Genomic DNA, 17892 nt, shown 5'->3' on the forward strand with positions numbered 1-17892 from the left:
AATCCCACTCCCACTCCGGATCAAGTGCAAGCTCTCTTCCAACAGATGACTGCTCTTGTCGATCAATACCAACATCTGATCCAAGCGCCTCTCTAGCATCCCCCAGAGGCCCCACGACCTGTACAGGAAAGGTCGAGTGCCCACAGGGGAGAGCCAGCGCGCCCTAGTGGAAACCGGACCCACCACTCCACAAGGCGAGTCCATCATTCCAGAACCGGGCAGGCCCAAATAGAGCCTCGCCACCGCCAGAGGTCACGATCTCGCTCCGCGCAGAAGCACCAAGCCAAGGAAGACCGAGCGCCGCGGGAAAAATCCCGGCATCATCGAAGGAGTCCGGAAAGTCACTCCGGCTCCGCCGCGAGCCCCTCGGTAGAGCAAAATAAGTCGTTGGGCCGAGCAGACCGGAGGGCTGACCCAATGTTATGGAGGATAAAAGAGATAGACCACCGTATAGAAGAGCTGGCAAAGGATCAAGGCCGGCCCGCTGTAAAGACGTACTCAAGTAAACCTCCGTTCACCGATAATGTTATGAACGCGCCAGCACCCAGAGGGTTCAAAATGCCGACGGTTCCGCAATATGAAGGAACCACTGATCCTGTGGACCACCTGGAGACGTTCAGGACTATGATACTCCTTCACGGCGCCTCTGACGGATTCCTCTGCAGAACATTCCCGACCACACTGACGGGCGCGGCCCAGGACTGGTACTCGAGGATCAAGCCGAACTCCATTAGCAACTTTGAGGACTTTGGGGACGACCTAGTCCGCCATTTTATGAGCAGCCGGAGGCCAACGAAAACAACAGCATCCTTGATGGCCTTGCTGCAGGAGGATAATGAACCTCTAAAAACATTCGTCAGCCGTTTTAACAGAGAGGCCCTCCAGGTGTCAAACTTGGACCCCTCAGCCGCAGTAAATGTGCTCCTAGCGGGCACCAAGTCTAATGATTTCCGGCGATCAATAGCTCGCCAAAACCCGCACTCATTGGCGGATCTGATGGCTGGAGCCGAGGAGTACCTAGCCGTGGAGGAGACTCTGGCAGCCTTAGATTCAAACCGAAGGAGGACCTCTGAAGAAAAGAACCCTACCAAGCTGCGTAGGGATGATAAAGCCCCGAGAAGAGAAAGATCCCAGCAGAGGAGGGAAGAGAATTACACCCCCCTCAACACCTCCTGGAGAAGCATACTGGCCGCAATCGAGGGAGAAGAATTCGTAAGATGGCCAACCAGGATGATCTCAAAAGGAAATAAGAGAGACAAGTCGAAGTATTGTAGGTTCCGTAGAGACCACGGGCACGACACAGATGAATGCTGGCAACTCAAGGAAGAAATCGAGCTGCTCATTAATCGGGGGTACCAAAAAAGGTATGTTAAAAGTAATGGCGACAGAAGAGAGCGTAGGGGGAGAAGCCCTCATGGCCAAAGCCCTCGACGACCCCCACCGTTTCCTGTGAGGAACCAATCTCCCCCGTCGTCCAGTCCACAGCAGGAGATACACCGATCCCAGCCCAAGGGGGTCATCAACACAATTATGGGCGGACCAGCCGCCGGGGGTACATCATCTGCTGCTCGAAAAGCCTACGCACACTGAGTCAACGCTGTGCACACGTGCAGCAAGAAGATGAGGACAGAGAACAAGATCTCCTTCTTAGACGCGGACCTCGACAACTTGATACTCCCCCATGACGACGCCCTGGTCATAACCATGCTAGTCGCGAACTGGGAAGTGAAGAAGATCCTCGTCGACAACGGGAGTTCGGCCGACATTCTGTACTACCTTGCATTCGAGCAGATGATGATAGGAAATGACCGCTTGAAGCCGGCGAACTCTGATTTGTTTGGTTTCTCAGGAGAAATTGTTAAAGTGGAAGGGCAGATTGAACTCCCAGTCCTCGTCAGGGAACCGCCCTGTCAAGCTTTCACAATGGTCAACTTCCTGGTAGTGAGGGCCACTTCGGTCTATAACGCTGTCTTGGGACGTCGAGGCCAGAACCTCATCCGTGCAGTCACCTCAGCGTATCACCAGAAAATGAAGTTTATAACGCCAAACGGCATGGGAGAAGTCAGAGGAGATCAACCACAGTCCAGGGAGTGCTATGCCATGGCACTCAAAGGCAAAAATGTATCAGAATCGTTGCCGATTGAGCTACTTGATCTGAGAAACGAAGCCCAGGTGACTGAACCTGCCGAAGACCTCAGAAAATACTATCAATAGCCTGCCGCCCGACACAAAAGCGGATGCCATTGTAATTACGCTTGTGTGGATAATGAAAAAAGGCTACTGCTTCTTTGCAAAGTTCCGAGTTCCTCAGATCATGCCGCTGCTTGGTTCGCCCCTGCTCGTCTCCACAAAGACTGGAAGCGCACTCCTGGTCGGGAACGGGCCCGCGCGCATAAAAACCAAACCATCTCAGAAACCCAGTTCACTAAAACTTGGGTACTCGCTGCTTGGTTCGCCCCGGCTCGTCTCCACAAAGACCGGGACCGCACTCCTGGTCGGGAACGGGCCCGCGCAGAAAAACCAAATCGTCTCAGAAACCCAGTTCACTAAAACTTGGGTACTCGCTGCTTGGTTCGCCTCGGCTCGTCTCCACAAAGACCGGGAGCGGACTCCTGGTCAGGAACGGGCCCGGGCATAAAAACCAAACCTGCTCGGAAACCCAGTTCACTAAAACTTGGGTACTCGCTGCTTGGTTCGCCTCGGCTCGTCTCCACAAAGACCGGGAGCGCACTCCTGGTCAGGAATAGGACCGGGCAGAAAACCAAACCCTTGCAAAAACCCAAGTTCAATAAAACTTGGTCATCCGAAGCCGTACAGAGCATACATGGCCGGACATGATATTTCACTTCAAAATCCTGGTCGTCCTAAGCTGTTCAGAACATCTCCAGCCAGACTGGATATAACGCGTGGGTATAACCTGAAGAAGGGTAAGTTGTAGCTCATCTGTTTTTCAGCCGACCTGAGTTGGACGACCTGAAATGGCTGACCTGAATCAGTTTCCAACCAGGATATAGCGCAATGCGCTACAGGACAAAACTCTGCTCATCTGAAGCCGACCAGGACTTGGCGTGATTCGCTACAAGACAAAATTCAATTTTGTCTTTTAGCAGATTGCGCTATATTCTGGTCATCTCAAGCCGACCAGGATATAGCGCGATGCACTACAGGACAAAATTCTGGTCATCTCAAGCCGACCAGGATATAGCGCGATGCGCTACAGGACAAAATTCTGGTCATCTCAAGCCGACCATGATATAGCGCATTGCGCTACAGGACAAAACTCTGGTCATCTGAAGCCGACCAGAACTCGGCGTGATTAGCTACAGGAAAAAATTCTGGTCATCTCAAGCCGACCAGGATATAGCCCAATGCTCTAGATGATATAGCTTGATTCGCTGAAAGACAAAATTATGGTCATCTCAAGCCGACCAGGATATAGCGTCATCCGCCCAGAAGGCTTAGCTGGACAGATTTCACTCCAAGTTTCTGCCCATCCCAGGCCGCCCAGAAGCCTTGGCCGGACAGATTTCACTCCAAGTTTCTGCCCATCCCAGGCCGCCCAGAAGGCTTGGCCTGACAGACTTCACTCCAAGTTTCTGCCCATCCCAGGCCGCCCAGAAGGCTTTGCCGGACAAATTTCACTCCAAGTTTCTGCCCGTCCCAAGCCGCCCAGAAGGCTTAGCCGGAAAGATTTCACTCCAAGTTTCTGCCCATCCCAGGCCGCCCAGGAGGCTTGGCCGGACAGATTTCACCCCAAGTTTCTGCCCCTCCTAGGCCGCCCAGAAGACTTGGCCTGACAGATTTCACTCCAAGTTTCTGCCCATCCCAGGCCGCCCAGAAGGCTTGGTCCCAGGCCGCCCAGAAGGCTTGGCCGGACAAATTTCACTCCAAGTTTCTGCCCGTCCCAGGCCGCCTAGAAGGCTTAGCCGGACAGATTTCACTCCAAGTTTCTGCCCGTCCCAGGCCGCCCAGAAGGCTTAGCCGGACAGATTTCACTCCAAGTTTCTGCCCCTCCCAGGCCACCCAGGAGGCTTGGTGGGACAGATTTCACCCCAAGTTTCTGCCCATCCCAGGCCGCCCAGAAGGCTTGGCCGGACAGATTTCACTCCAAGTTTCTGCCCATCCCAGGCCGCCCAGAAGGCTTGGCCGGAGTCCGGCCCAAGCCGGACAGGATATGACGCGTCCGCAAGACGACAAAAATCAGTCCGGCCCAAGCCGGACAGGATATGACGCGTCCGCAAGACGACAAAAATCAGTCATATGACGCGTCTGCAAAACGATAAAAATCAGTCCGGCCAAGCTGGACAGAATATGACGCGTCCGCTAGACGACAAAAATCAGTCCGGCCCAAGCCGGACAGGACTTGGCCGGACAGACGGCTTAGCCCAACAGAATTTCCGGACAGATTTCCAAGGCCGGACAGACGGTTTAGCCCGATAGAATTTCTAAACAGATTTCCAAGGCTGGACAGACGGCTTAGCCGAACAGATTTTCCGGACAGACGGCTTAGCCAGACAGATTTTCCGGACAGATTTTCCGGGCCGAACAGACGGCTTAGCCGGACAGTTTTTTCGGACAGATTCCCCAGGCCGGACAGACGGCTTAGCCGAACAGATTTCCCAGGCCGGACAGACGGCTTAGCCGGACAGATTTTCCGGACAGATTTCCAAGGCCGGACAGACGGCTTAGCCGAACAGATTTTTCGGACAGATTCCCCAGGCCGGACAGACGGCTTAGCCAAACAGATTTCCCAGGCCGGACAGACGGCTTAGCCGGACAGATTTTCCTAGGCCAGACAGACGGCTTAGCCGGACAGATTTTTTGGACAGATTCCCAAGGCCGGACAGACGGCTTAGCCGGACAGATTCCCTAGGCCGGACAGATTTCCCAGGCCGGACAAACGGCTTAGCCGGACAAAATTTCCGGACAGATTTCCAAGGCCGGACAGTCGGCTTAGCCGAACAGATTTTCCGGACAGATTCCCCAGGCTGGACAGACGGCTTAGCTGGACAGATTTCCAAAACCGGACAGACGGCTTAGCCGGACAGATTTCCCAGGCCAGACAGACGGCTTAGCCGGACAGATTTTCCGGACAGATTCCCTAGGCCGGACAGACGGCTTAGCGGAACAAATTTTCTGGGACGAACAAACGGCCTAGCCGAACAGATTTTTCGCTCCGCTTCTGGCCGTCCTAGGCCGGGAGACGGCTTGGCTGGACAGGTTTTCCATCGAGCCGTCCCGAACATCGGCTCGTTCTACCGTTCAGGAATATAACTCATCGCACTTCCCCAAATCACTACAATGACTTGGAGAACTAGGGGGCAACTGATGGGGTATGAAAAACAACAACTAATTACCTGTCGACACGTGGCCCCAGAAGGGCTCACCACAAATCCAGCATCGGCCCAGGGGCAATCCGGTAATTACCTAAGAGTAGGTAAACCTACTCCCACGAAAGTGCCGACACATGTCCTGGAGTAGGTAATCCAACCCCCCCAGGTCTCTCTATAAAAGGCCTCTCAAGGCTCAAAGCAAAAGGGAATAACTTCTAAGCTACCACTCTTAAAATTTGGCTCTGCACTCCTGCTCGTACTGACTTGAGTGTCGAAGGGCCCGTCCGGAGCAACAACTCCGGGTTGGTCTTCTGACCTCGTTTGATCTTGTGCAGGGTTCAGCTCCTTCACTTCGGCTCCTCGGATCCTCCAGCTCAGCTCTTACGTCACTGCCATATCTGTTACTGATTTTAGGCCTAACAGTACCCTCTTTGCAAATAATCCAAAGGGGAAGGCTCTTTTTGCAAAACCCCATATTTTAATTAATAATACTTGTTGCTCGGTATGAAACTCATACTAAAGATTTTTTTTTATCTTTCTTCGAGTGAGCCCTCCACCTTAGCGTTTTTCTGATGTGTGCTCGTTGGCTTGAGCACGTAACTGGGGTAGAAGAACTATTGCAGTCTTCAGAATCAAACTTTGACTTTTAATGGAGTGTTCACAATCAAACTTTGCTTTTCTTAAAGTGGGTTGCTATTGTTTGATGCTCCTTGTCGGCCACATGGGACAATGACATTAGCAAGTGCTTAAATGGGCTGTAAAAATATCGCTTTGAGATGGACGACTACTATGATCCCATCGATGCCATATTTTGGTAATATGATTGGCAATACGTGTCCCATCATTAACTAATCTGATCTATCCATTTGATGGGCCATGCTATTTCAATCTATGTGATGTCAAGATGGAAAGATTTGTATGATTTTTGGGGCATATATATAGGAGATCCAGAGCAAGGTCAATCAAGCCAACGTTTCAGATCATCTCACACATGAATTATTTCATCTTTTTCTTTTTGGTCTTGCATCACAATCAACTTACTTTTCTTTCCGGGTGTTGATAAATTCACCCTCTTCTTTGTAATTCACCCCAATTTTTCAAAATGGAAGGTACAGCCCATACCATAGGATGATCCAAACCGTCCATTTGATGGGTCACAACGTAAATAGATTGTGCTCCAAAAATCATTTCCACAGGATGATCCCAACTGTCTAATCTATAGAATTTTTCACAATCTGAGTTCCTCTTTAGATCAGAGAGTTAGAATCATCCTATGGTAATGATTTTTTTGGGCACAATCTATTTACGTTTTGGCCCATCAAATGGACGGTTTGGATCATCCCATGGTGTGGGCTGCACCGTCCATTTTGAAAGTTACGGGGTGAATTCATACATAGAAGGAGGTGAATTTATCACTGCCCTTCTTTCCGTGTAAAAATACGCCCATTTTTCGTCACAGTGTTTTTAATGTGGGGTTTTATTGTGTGATGCTCTTTGTGGGCCATATTGAACTTTGACCAAAATAATGATTCTATTACTTGTTTTCCCCCACCGCTAGAGGCTCTCTGTGCTAAAACAAACCAGAGGCGTTTTACAGATGTATTAAAAAAAGAAAATTGAAGAGGTCAATAAGCAAAAGAAAAGAAAAAAATGAAGTTCAAGAGAAGGAAATATTTCTGAAATTAAACCCCAACAAATTAAATCCAATAGAAGCTAACTTATTTCAGTAAGCTATGGTAAACAAAACACCCAGAAAATCTGTTCACTGATCAAAAAACAAAAGATGCATCAAAATGTACAACGAAATGTGGTTGAATTGGAAAATCTTATCTTAATTTAAGTATGGGATAAAATGTGGTTGTGTGAGATGCAGTCCATACCAATTGCTTCATGTGTTCATTCATATTCATTTTTATTTATTGTTTATTGAATATTGGACTAAATTATTATTTTTTATAAATGCTTATATTGGACTAAAAATTAAACGCAATATTGAGCCCAATAATTAGTTTTTGACTGAAAATCTAAGGCCGTGTTTGTTGTGGAATTTGAAAATGTGTTGTGAGTCCAAAACTGAATATTGAACTCAAATTATATGTCAATTGGATCATCCTATGGTGTAGGTTGTACATTCCATTTTTCTAAAATACGGGATGAATTCATCCTAGAAGGGGGTAAATTTATCACCTCCCAAAAAAACACTGCCGTAGTCAAAGCTGGTTTGAAGCTCCATCAAATGGACGGTTTGGATCATCCTATGGTGCTTTATAAAAAACTGCTATGAAGGTCCATCATATGGACGGTTTGGATGAATCCTATGGTGGTTTCTCAAAACAACTGTTTTTTAAAACACTTGTTTGAAAGCCATCAAATGGACGGTTTAGATCATCCTATGGAGTTTCATATAACAGTTTTGTTTATCTTCTCCAAGGCTACTCTAGCCTATTGTTGTTGACTTGTTAAGATATTTGTCTTATTATTATTGAAGTCTGGAAAGTGCAAAGATTGGCAGAAGTATTTGTGCACAGGTGGGTAGCAATAAATCATAATAGGTAGTAAGTGTTATAGACAAATTAAAAAAATACAGATAGCTTGTCCCAGAATATGACAATTACAGTAAAAACTACAACGCACATGCCACAAAGTATGACAATTACGGAAAAAGAGAAAGACGTGGCCTCGTTTAGGGGGAGTCATTTTGGATAGACTATAAGGGCATTTACGGCATTTTTGGAGAAAAATCATTAAAGGTGAAAGTTAGGATGGCAGAAAATGTAAATATTAATGCTGACGTGTAAATCTTAGATAAAAAGAAAAGAAATCTGTTTTTTCTGTAGCTATACAGTTGTGATGATGACCTTGGTCCAAAGTAAAAAAAAGTCGTAAAAAGTCAAAAAAGTCCAAAGAAAATTATTGATTCTGTCTCTTTTTTCTTGTCTTGATGCTCCTTGGATCCTGTGCTCCTAGGCCAGCCACAAACTCTACCGAACTGATTTGGAAAATTGTAACAGAGATCAAAGAACATCCGAAGAAGCACGATTTTCTACAATCAAACTTGCTTTTCTTGCTGCTAGAGCAAAAATTGAGTCCTACAAAAAACAACTCTTCAATTGTCGCTGGTCACTAAGGTATGGGTATGGATGTATTCGTTTCTCCCATTGTTGATAGAGCTGTTAGCAAATTGGAGGGAGCCATAGAAGTGATTAATTCACTGTGGGGTACTGATGAGGAGATCAAAAACCTTTCCAGCACATTATCCACAATTCAAGCTGTGCTTCAAGATGCTGAAGAGCAGCAAGTAACTAGTAATGAAGTTAAAGATTGGCTTCGAAAGCTTAAGGATGTTGCATACGACGCTGATGATGTAGTGGAAGAGTTTGCAACGGAAGTGCTCCGATTAAAATTGGAAGGCGGAAATCAGTTCAGAAAAAGGAAGCATCAGGTATACAACTTCTTTTCTGCTCTTTTTAATTCCATCCCATTTTTGTCTCGAGATAAGACGATCGTACAGAAGATAAAGGAAATTCAGGAGAGACTGGATAAAATTGCAAAGGAGAGGCATGACCTTCATCTCAGACAAGGAGATGGAGGGAGGCGGCGTGAAATAAAAAGGCAATCGCTGACTAGCTCCTTAACAAACGAATCAAATATATTCGGTCGGGATAAGGATAAAGAGAAGATAGTAAAATTGCTACTCGATGAATCCGCATCATCATCGTCGTCGTCATCTTCGTCCAAGGATATATCTGTTATTCCGATCGTCGGCATTGGGGGCCTCGGAAAGACAACTCTCGCCCAGTTTATTTACAATGATGAAAGGGTGGGAGATCATTTTTCAGTTCGAGGATGGGTCTGCGTGTCTGAAGATTTTGATATGCGTGGACTAACAAAAGCAATTATGGAATCAGTGACAAAGAAACCTTGTGATCTTAACGAAATCGATCCACTTCATGTTAGCCTCAAGGAAGAATTGAGTGGCAAGAGATTTTTACTCGTACTAGATGATGTATGGAATGAGAATCATAGTGACTGGGATAGGCTACAGTCCCCATTCAGTTCTGGGGCAAACGGAAGCAGAATTATAATAACTACTCGCAGTTCAGAGGTTTCAAGAATCATGGGCACAATTCCCGCCTACAATTTGGGTTGTTTAGATGAGGGTGACAGCTGGTCTTTGTTTACACGACGGGCATTCATAGTGGGAAGCTCAGATGTATCTCCAAACTTAGTAGCAATTGGAAAGGAGATCGTGAAAAAGTGCAATGGGTTGCCTTTGGCAATAGAAGCTCTTGGAGGTCTCTTACGTTCAAATACGGATGAGAAAGAGTGGAAGAATATCCTTGAAAGTGAAATGTGGGAAATATCAAAGATGAGAAATGATATTATTCCAGTACTCAAATTTAGCTACGATCACTTACCTGCATGTTTGAAACAATGCTTTGTGTATTGCTCCCTGTTTCCAAAGGATTATGAATTTGACAAGGACACTCTAATCCAACTTTGGATTGCAGAAGGATTTATCCAATCTGATAGAAGGAAGCGATTGGAAGACATAGGTTTCAAGTATTTTGATGACTTGATGTCGAGGTCCTTCTTTCAATATTTTGAACGGTTGGACAGATCACGCTACAAGATGCATGACTTAATTCATGACCTTGCGCAATCCATTTCTGGTGACGAATACTTCAGAATAAAAAATAGCATTGACTCTTGGAATGTCGCTACAAAGGTTCGTCATGCATCAGTATGGCAATGGGATGAACACTCACGAATTTTTGAGTCCTTTCATGAATCTGAGAGATTGCGCACATTTCTACTACCGCCAAGGTACGAAACACTCACTAAGCAAGTTGCTCATGATTTCTTCCTAAAATTGAGATGCTTACGGGTGTTAGATTTGGATGGAACTTATATCAGAGAATTGCCGGATTCTATTGGCGAATTAAAATATTTGAGGTACCTTGATCTCTCTCATACAAATATTGCAACCTTGCCGGAATCAATAGCAAGCCTCTATAATCTGCAAACACTAAAACTTGGTGATTGCATGCTACTAATTGAGTTACCAAAGTCCACCAGCAACCTAATTAACTTACGGCATCTTGCATTTTGGGGTTGTAAGATTCGTACGCCGCCAGAACTTGGGAAATTAATAAGTCTTCAAACGCTGACTATATTTGTTGTGGGCAAAGAAAGTGGATGTGGAATAAGGGAGTTAAAGAACTTGACAGAGTTGAGGGGAAGTATTCGCATTTCAAATTTGGAGAATGTGATAGATGAGAAGGAAGGCAAAGAAGCCAATTTGAAGAAGAAAGAGCACCTTGATGAGTTGACGTTGGAATGGAGCAATGATAATCCACGAGATGCTGCAGTTGATGACCAGGTACTTGAAAGCCTCCAACCTCACACCAACGTCAAAACCCTAAAGATTTTATCATATGGTGGTGTTAGTTTCCCAAGGTGGATGATGAGCGGTAATTTGACGAATCTGAACACTGTTAGTCTCGTTCAATGTTTGAATTGCCAACAACTTCCACCCCTTGGACAGCTACCTTTCCTCAAGAAGCTCGAGATTAATGGAATGGATGGATTGAAACATATTGAAGGTGAGTATATTGGTGGGTCCAACAAGGTTATTAAGGGTTTTCCATCATTGGAGAAGTTAGAGCTGGTAAACATGCCGAATTTGGAGGAATGGTGTGGAGCAAGGGAAGGGGACATGCCATGCCTTGGTACACTAAAAATATCAAATTGTCCTAAGCTGCAGAGATTTCCCCACCTCCCATCCATTAATAATTTGGAATTAGGAGACTGTAATGAGATTGTATTGGCCTCGGTTCCTTGCCTCACTGCTCTAAAGTCATTACAAATTCGCTCTATTAAAGGCTTGATATCCTTACCCCATGGATTTCTTCAACCTTTAACCATACTTGAGAAATTGCATGTCACTGGATGTACTGAGTTGGTGTCTTGGCCAAAGGAGGTCGGGTTGCATGACCTTCCTTCTCTCCAATATTTACAAATTGAGCGGTGTCCTAAACTCGAGTCATTGGGAGACGACGAGGAGGGCCTTCCCATCACGCTTAGATCTCTCAATATATTGAACGGTTGTGGTAGCCTCAAGTGTACGCCTACAAGGGGGCTAGGAAAACTGAGTTCCCTCCAATTTCTAGACTTGGTTACTCAATGCCCATTCTTGCCAGAGGAGGAACTGCCCGTCACTCTTCAATCCCTTCGGATATTCTCATGTTCTAATCTTAAATCCATGTCCAAGGGGATTTTCAACAACCTTACATCCCTCAAAGTCTTGAAAATTACAGATTGTCCGCAATTGGAGTCATTGGCAGGCGAGGAGGAGTTACCCACCGCGCTTACATCTCTCTTTGTTGATAATGTCACCTCCCTCGAAGAATTTTTTATTAGTAAGTGTCCACAAATAGAGTCATTGCCAAACATCATCGGCCTCCATAAAATGACAATTGTAAAGTGCCCTCTAATGCAGCAGTTTCCAGAGGGAACGCTCGACATGCTTACATCTCTCTCAGTTGATAATGTTGAGATCTTTTCTAAAAACCTTACATCCTTCCGAAAGTTAATTATTAATCAATTTTCACAACTCGAATTCTCTCCAAGCATGCTACTGCCCCCCACACTTAAAATCCTCGAGATCTATTCGTGTGATAATCTGAAATCCCTGCCCAAGGGGATGTTCAAGAACCTCACCTCCCTCAAAATATTGGCCATTTGGCATTGTCCTCAACTCGTTTCCTTGCCGGAGGATGGGCTGCCCACCACACTTCAGGTATTAAATATTTTAGGTTGTCCGGGAGTAGAGAAATAGTGTCAAAAGGACGGAGGCCAATATTGGCCCAATATCTCACACATCCCCAAAATAGATATAAATGGCTCGAGGGTTTGAAGACTACTCTGGAGAAGGTACACGACTATCTCTCCTCTTGGCTTTTGTTTTATTTATTTTTGGTATGTAAGATGGGATTGAACCTCCGACCTCCAGGTTGATGAAAAAGCCTTAACCATTGAGCTAGAGGTTCAATCCCAAATGAGGGCTCTTGGATTTTATTAATCATATGAATAGATTTCAATCCATTATTTATTTTAAAGAATAGTAAACCTCAATTTCTCTCTATCTCTTTTCATTTCCTCATTTTCTCTCTTTCAAAACAAAACAAAGGAAACAGTTAATTTTACTGGAATTCCAGGCTCATAAAGAGATTTTTTTTCAGGTTCTTTAATTTTTCATTCTATCTCAAAATTTCTTGTCTTAGTCTTGCCATATAGTAGATTATGACTTGTTTAAGACAAAAGGAACCCTAACTAGGATGAATTTACCTTACATGCTTCATTGAATTTATGCTCTGTTTTGAACTCTATGGTATCATTCATATTGAATTTAGGCTCATCTTGAATCTACCCCTCACACACACACACACATTTTATTGGAATTTCAAGTTCATAAAGAAAGTGCACCTATCCATCAAAAATGAAAACAATAAGACAAAGCAAAAATCCAATGACTTTCTTCTCCAACCCAAACATTAACTGATTTTCTCATTAAATCTCAAATTATTTACTAATATCTCAGCCCCTTTTCTTCTTATTTTTTATATCAGTACACAAAAATGGTTTAAAGCCCCATTATGTTGCATGTGCTCAAATTTTTTTTTTATTTCTTTTTTTTATTTTTTATTTCTTATTTCTTATCGATACACTTCAATCACCACACGTTTGGGTTATATTTCTTACTTCTAATTAAGTTAGTTTCACTAATGCATAAGTATTTTAAGATTAGGAGGTGCTAAATCAGTCACCAAAGACAACCTCCATCTGCTAATTTGTAGGGATATCAGACTTCGCTATTTGTTGATCCTGACAGATACAATTATCATTCATGCATTTTGGTTTTGTGTATATTCGAAGACTTTTTCATTTACACTTCTTTTACTCCAGTTTGATCTGACAACAGCTGTTGAATGTACCTAAGCGTTCATGCAGTAGAAACTTTTGAAATTCTTGATCAATAAAATGTGGGAGCCCCATTAGTGCACGTAAAATCTCAAGAGACAAGACCGGGACCACATACGTGCCTAACATTCAAATTAGTAATGCTTAAGAACCTCAAAAAAGATTAAAAAATGAATGCATTGATAAAGATGCATACTTCTATTACTTACAGTCAGTAAACAGAAAATTCGAAACTCTCTATTCTAGTTTTTTAGTCTAGAATAGAACACCATGATGCTGGCAAACACATACACTCAAAAAAATTGCAGTTCCAAAACAAAATTATGTTTTACATAGTTCAAAGGAGGTTTAAATGCGGTATGTCTAGGTTGAAATATTTTAATCTAAAATCAAATTCGAACTTAGTTGATTTGATGCTAGTAGAATGTTCTTTGTTCTAGTTCTATGGATTAGGATGGAACAACATGATGCTGGAAAAAAATCTACTCCAAGAAATTTTAGATGCCCTTACAAAATTCTAACTTACATGGTTCGAAGTAGGTTAAATGTTTTTCTTTGTTGTATGTTTGGGTTGAATTTTTCTTCTCTAAAATCAAATCTGACATTAGTTGATGATGCTAAAAGAGTGGTTCGTACATTCTTCGCCATTTATTTTCAAATTTACTTACCTAGTAGTCTACAATAAATTGTTTCCTTTTTTGTAACAAAAAGAATCCAACTGGGATGAATTTACTGAGTACCCATCGCTGAATTTAAGCACTGTTCTGGCTGCTTTGGTTCTTATGGGATTTCCTTTTCTTTTCCTTTAGTGGCTTTTTCCCTTGGTGCAGTATTTGTTTTATTTTTCTCTGTTCTCCTTTTTCAATTAGTTTCAGTCTCTCAAGAAGAAAAGAACTGTCCGTATTAAGAATTTGATCAATGTGTGTAACTAAGATCTATGCACAGTTAACTTTAACCATGTCAAACAAGCCACCATGGATTTTTATTGAACTTTCTATTCATTGACCGTTACTTGTCATCATTTCTTTGTATCTTTTTCATTGGTGATTTAGTTTGCAAATAGTTACATTCCATATGCTTATAAGAAGATGGAGTGGTGTCTTAAGGTTTCTCTTTTGCATTTGTTACACCAACTTCTATTAGAACTTAGCATCAACATTTAATTAATTTTCCAACTTGCATGTACCTCTTTCTCTATCTCTCCCTTTTCCTCACACACGCACACACACACATTGATTTTTTTTGCTAAATAAGGAAAAATAAAAATACAGACACACAAACACACTGGCATATTGACTTCTTTTTTGTTAAATAAGAAATAGTTAAAAGCGCACACACACAAACATACATGTTAACTTAAAATGATTTATTGGACCTTTCTTAGTTGCAACTTTTTCCTAAAGTTTCTCCAATTTATTTCAAAATCTCACCTACTCTTTTAGTTTAGGCCTACCAAATAAAGAATGATAAAGAAGTTGGAGGTTATATCCTAGCTTACCTTTAAAAAAAAGAATGATCCCTGCCTGTTTCCATATGTTTCCCCTTCTCCATGATTTTTGGATGCCTTTATCCATTCACCGAGGTTAGTCAAAAGTATCAGTTGGGACTAAAGAATAGTAAACCTCAATTTCTCTCTATCTCTTTAAATTTGAGTTTTCTGAAATTAATTTTCCGTTTCAGACGAGGTATTTAATTTTGATCCACTTATCCTTTTGGTCACTGATGATGTTTTATTTACAACTTAAATCTTTTTATCTTATTATATGTATGTGTCCTTTTGCAGATTTTCAATGATTTTGTTCTTTGGAAGACCTATTTCCTAGCAAGAGTCTGGCAGAGGGTTTCAAGAGGGTTCAGGCCCTCCGTATTCTTTCTCAACAGGTAAAACGTGAAAGCCTTTGGAACTGCATCAGGTTTGATCATGGTTTATTTGACATTCTTCATGCTATTAGCCAATAATGAAAACTACACAGCCGTAGCATATAGCTCTTATTAATTTTCAGTTAACTGGTATTTTTTACATTGTTAAGGACATCAATTCTGCATCTCTGTTTGATATAGTTCACAATGCCTCTTAATGTTGTTTAGAACATTCGCAATGCCATGCCGCCCGCTGGTTTGTGGCATATGAATGATCCGTGTGAGCCGAATAATGTTTTCACAATTATTCTTCTCTTTCATTTTTCTTGACCCTCATAGTTCTTTCTACCAGAATATGTCAAGTTCATGAGGTTTAGGTTTGTGGTTAGTAAAAGTGGCACCGAAATGTCAGCCTTTTGAGGAAAAAAATAAAAGGTTTCCTTGTTTCATTACATATTTATTTCTTGAGTAATCCTCATACTAGAAGGTGATATGAATTATGTTACTATTATAATGCTCGGATATATTGTTTAAGCTAAGAGCTCATCTGACAGACATCTGTTTCTATAACTGAATCTATTCACTCTGGTACTTCACATTCCTCCATTTATAGTTTATGATATAGTGTCTTCTAATATTATTTAGTTATATGTAGTTATTCTACTGCACTCTAGATGATTGTGTGCTTGCAATTACACTTTTTGAAAGCTATGTAACATGCTTGCTGTCATTTCCTATTTCTAACTGAATTGTTATTGTCTTAGACGCTATACAGACTGTATTGTGTCTCCATTGTTGTTGGGAATCCCCCGAGGCCTTATCATATCGACATGGGTCATGGGAGTGATTTAACATGGATGTAGCGTGACGCTCCATGCACTAGCTGTGCCAAGGTACTCTCCAATTGGCAGTTCAAGATTCTTATCAAATTCCAGTACTCTCCAATTGGCAGTTCAAGATTCTTATCAAATTCCAATTTCTTCATTTAATTAAAGTTCAGGTGGTCAAACTCGTAAACATTATTTTTTTTGTCCATCGGGACACCATGGTGTCTAATGGTGTCAATGATGAACTAGCACTCAATAGGTGATATCACACTCTCTAAGATTTAATTCCACGATTGCTTTGTTGCAAGCATGATAATCTTTGATAGTGAGAAGAATGATGGCCACATTTGAACCAATTTATCAGCCTTATCCTCTTTTATAGGTCCTTGTGTACACTCTGGATATGCATGGTCTGTCTTGCTTGTTTTGTTAGGCTTGTACAAGTATTGTTTACTTCGTCTCTCGCTTGTCTGAGTTGACAGGTAAAATGTAGACATGGTCTTCTTGTGATAATTGGTTTCAGAAAAAAAAAAAAAAAAAACATCACTCATACTCTAATGGAGACAATTTATGTAGGGACCACATCCTCTTTAAAGGCATACCAAAGGGAAAATAGTGACCGCGAGGGATTCTTTGAGTTCAAATTTCAAAGAAATCAGAATCATGGATATTGTCTCTTGTCAAGGCGACTATGCGATGGAATATTCAGATAATAGCTCCTCCATGGATCATTAAATGAAAGTTAATTCATGTATTAGTTTGCAATATTCATTTATAGGTGTGCATACGGTCAGCAAGGTCAAGTTTTAGTCTCTTCTGCAATGACTGATGCGATTATTGGACTTAGCGGACCAGCACATAGCTTCACTTCTTAGCTGGCAAGTCAATGTATCATCATCAATATGGGATACTTGGACTTAGCTTAGTTTCGATGTATATTTTGATGTGATATATAAGGGAGATGAATTGAATGAGCCTATTTCTTGACTCTTGCATTACATAAAACAAAATATATAATCTACCCAATGTGTCTCTTTTGTGAATATGGCCATTGATGTTTTTAATATTACTTGTGTTTCTTGTGGTCGTATAAATGTGCAATGCATGCATTTTTTCTACTATATGTTGTAGTTGTTTCCGTATCATTCATTTTGAAGATCACTCATTCTGAAAGCGTAATGTATGCTGTGTATTCTTGTATATATAATTTTTGCGGAGAATCAGCTAAGAACTTCATTCTTTTTAACTTTTTGTTTGGCAGGATATGTCACATACCGTTGCTCCTAAAGAGGTTCAGTGCCTGCACAACCATCCATCTCAAAGAGTCCAACATTCAACTGAAAATCACATGGAGTTCTGGAGTAATTGATGATGAGGATCGAGGAAATGATGAGGACATGATGAAGATGGTGTTATATAAATCATTAGATGATGAATGTTTAACAATGCTGTATTTTGTCAAGTTCAGTTGAGGGAACAATATCGAGACTTTTGTTATTAATGATTTTTTGTAATTTTAAAAATATTCAATTAAAATAGTTAAGTTTTTATATATTTGTATATTTTGGGGGAAAGTGGATGTTATAACTGTGGAAATTTTGATGTTATATATAATGTCTGTGAATGTACAGATCCACTAGGTCACAAAGAATTGATATTTAATGGATTAAAAAGATAGGAAAGGCTATCCCTACGGATTTATTGTTGAAATTCAGTAGGCAAAAGCACATTTTCCCTACAGCTTTTTTTTTTTTTTTTTTGAAATTCTGTAGGGAAAAGAACATTTCCCTACTGATTATTTTGAAATTCCGTAGAGACAAGGCTGTCCCTACGGATTTTTTTTTTGAAATTTTGTGGGCAAAAGCACAATTTTCCCTACGGATGTTTTT

At 42.1% G+C, this 17892-nt stretch overlaps 2 protein-coding genes and 1 long non-coding RNA gene across 3 annotated transcripts; all 3 read left to right on the forward strand.

The window, feature by feature from the left end:
* Positions 1–417: 417 nt before the first annotated feature.
* LOC143850556 (uncharacterized) lies at positions 418–1590 on the forward strand. The gene is made up of 2 exons (XM_077359795.1): positions 418–704; positions 861–1590. The coding sequence occupies exons 1-2, from the start codon at positions 418–420 to the stop codon at positions 1588–1590; spliced, it is 1017 nt and encodes a 338-aa protein (XP_077215910.1).
* A 6873-nt stretch (positions 1591–8463) lies between these two features.
* LOC143850557 (putative disease resistance protein RGA3) lies at positions 8464–11882 on the forward strand. Its single transcript, XM_077359796.1, has 2 exons — positions 8464–11755; positions 11839–11882. The coding sequence occupies exons 1-2, from the start codon at positions 8464–8466 to the stop codon at positions 11880–11882; spliced, it is 3336 nt and encodes a 1111-aa protein (XP_077215911.1).
* A 277-nt stretch (positions 11883–12159) lies between these two features.
* LOC143849309 (uncharacterized) lies at positions 12160–17555 on the forward strand. The gene is made up of 4 exons (XR_013235643.1): positions 12160–12269; positions 15100–15197; positions 15952–16069; positions 17265–17555. It is a non-coding gene; the product is annotated as an uncharacterized LOC143849309 (long non-coding RNA).
* Positions 17556–17892: the final 337 nt, after the last annotated feature.

The sequence above is a fragment of the Tasmannia lanceolata genome, unplaced genomic scaffold (assembly GCF_043159265.1).
Source record: "Tasmannia lanceolata isolate RefF3 unplaced genomic scaffold, GAP_Taslan_0.1 ptg000018l, whole genome shotgun sequence".
In the NCBI taxonomy this organism is placed as follows: domain Eukaryota; kingdom Viridiplantae; phylum Streptophyta; class Magnoliopsida; order Canellales; family Winteraceae; genus Tasmannia; species Tasmannia lanceolata.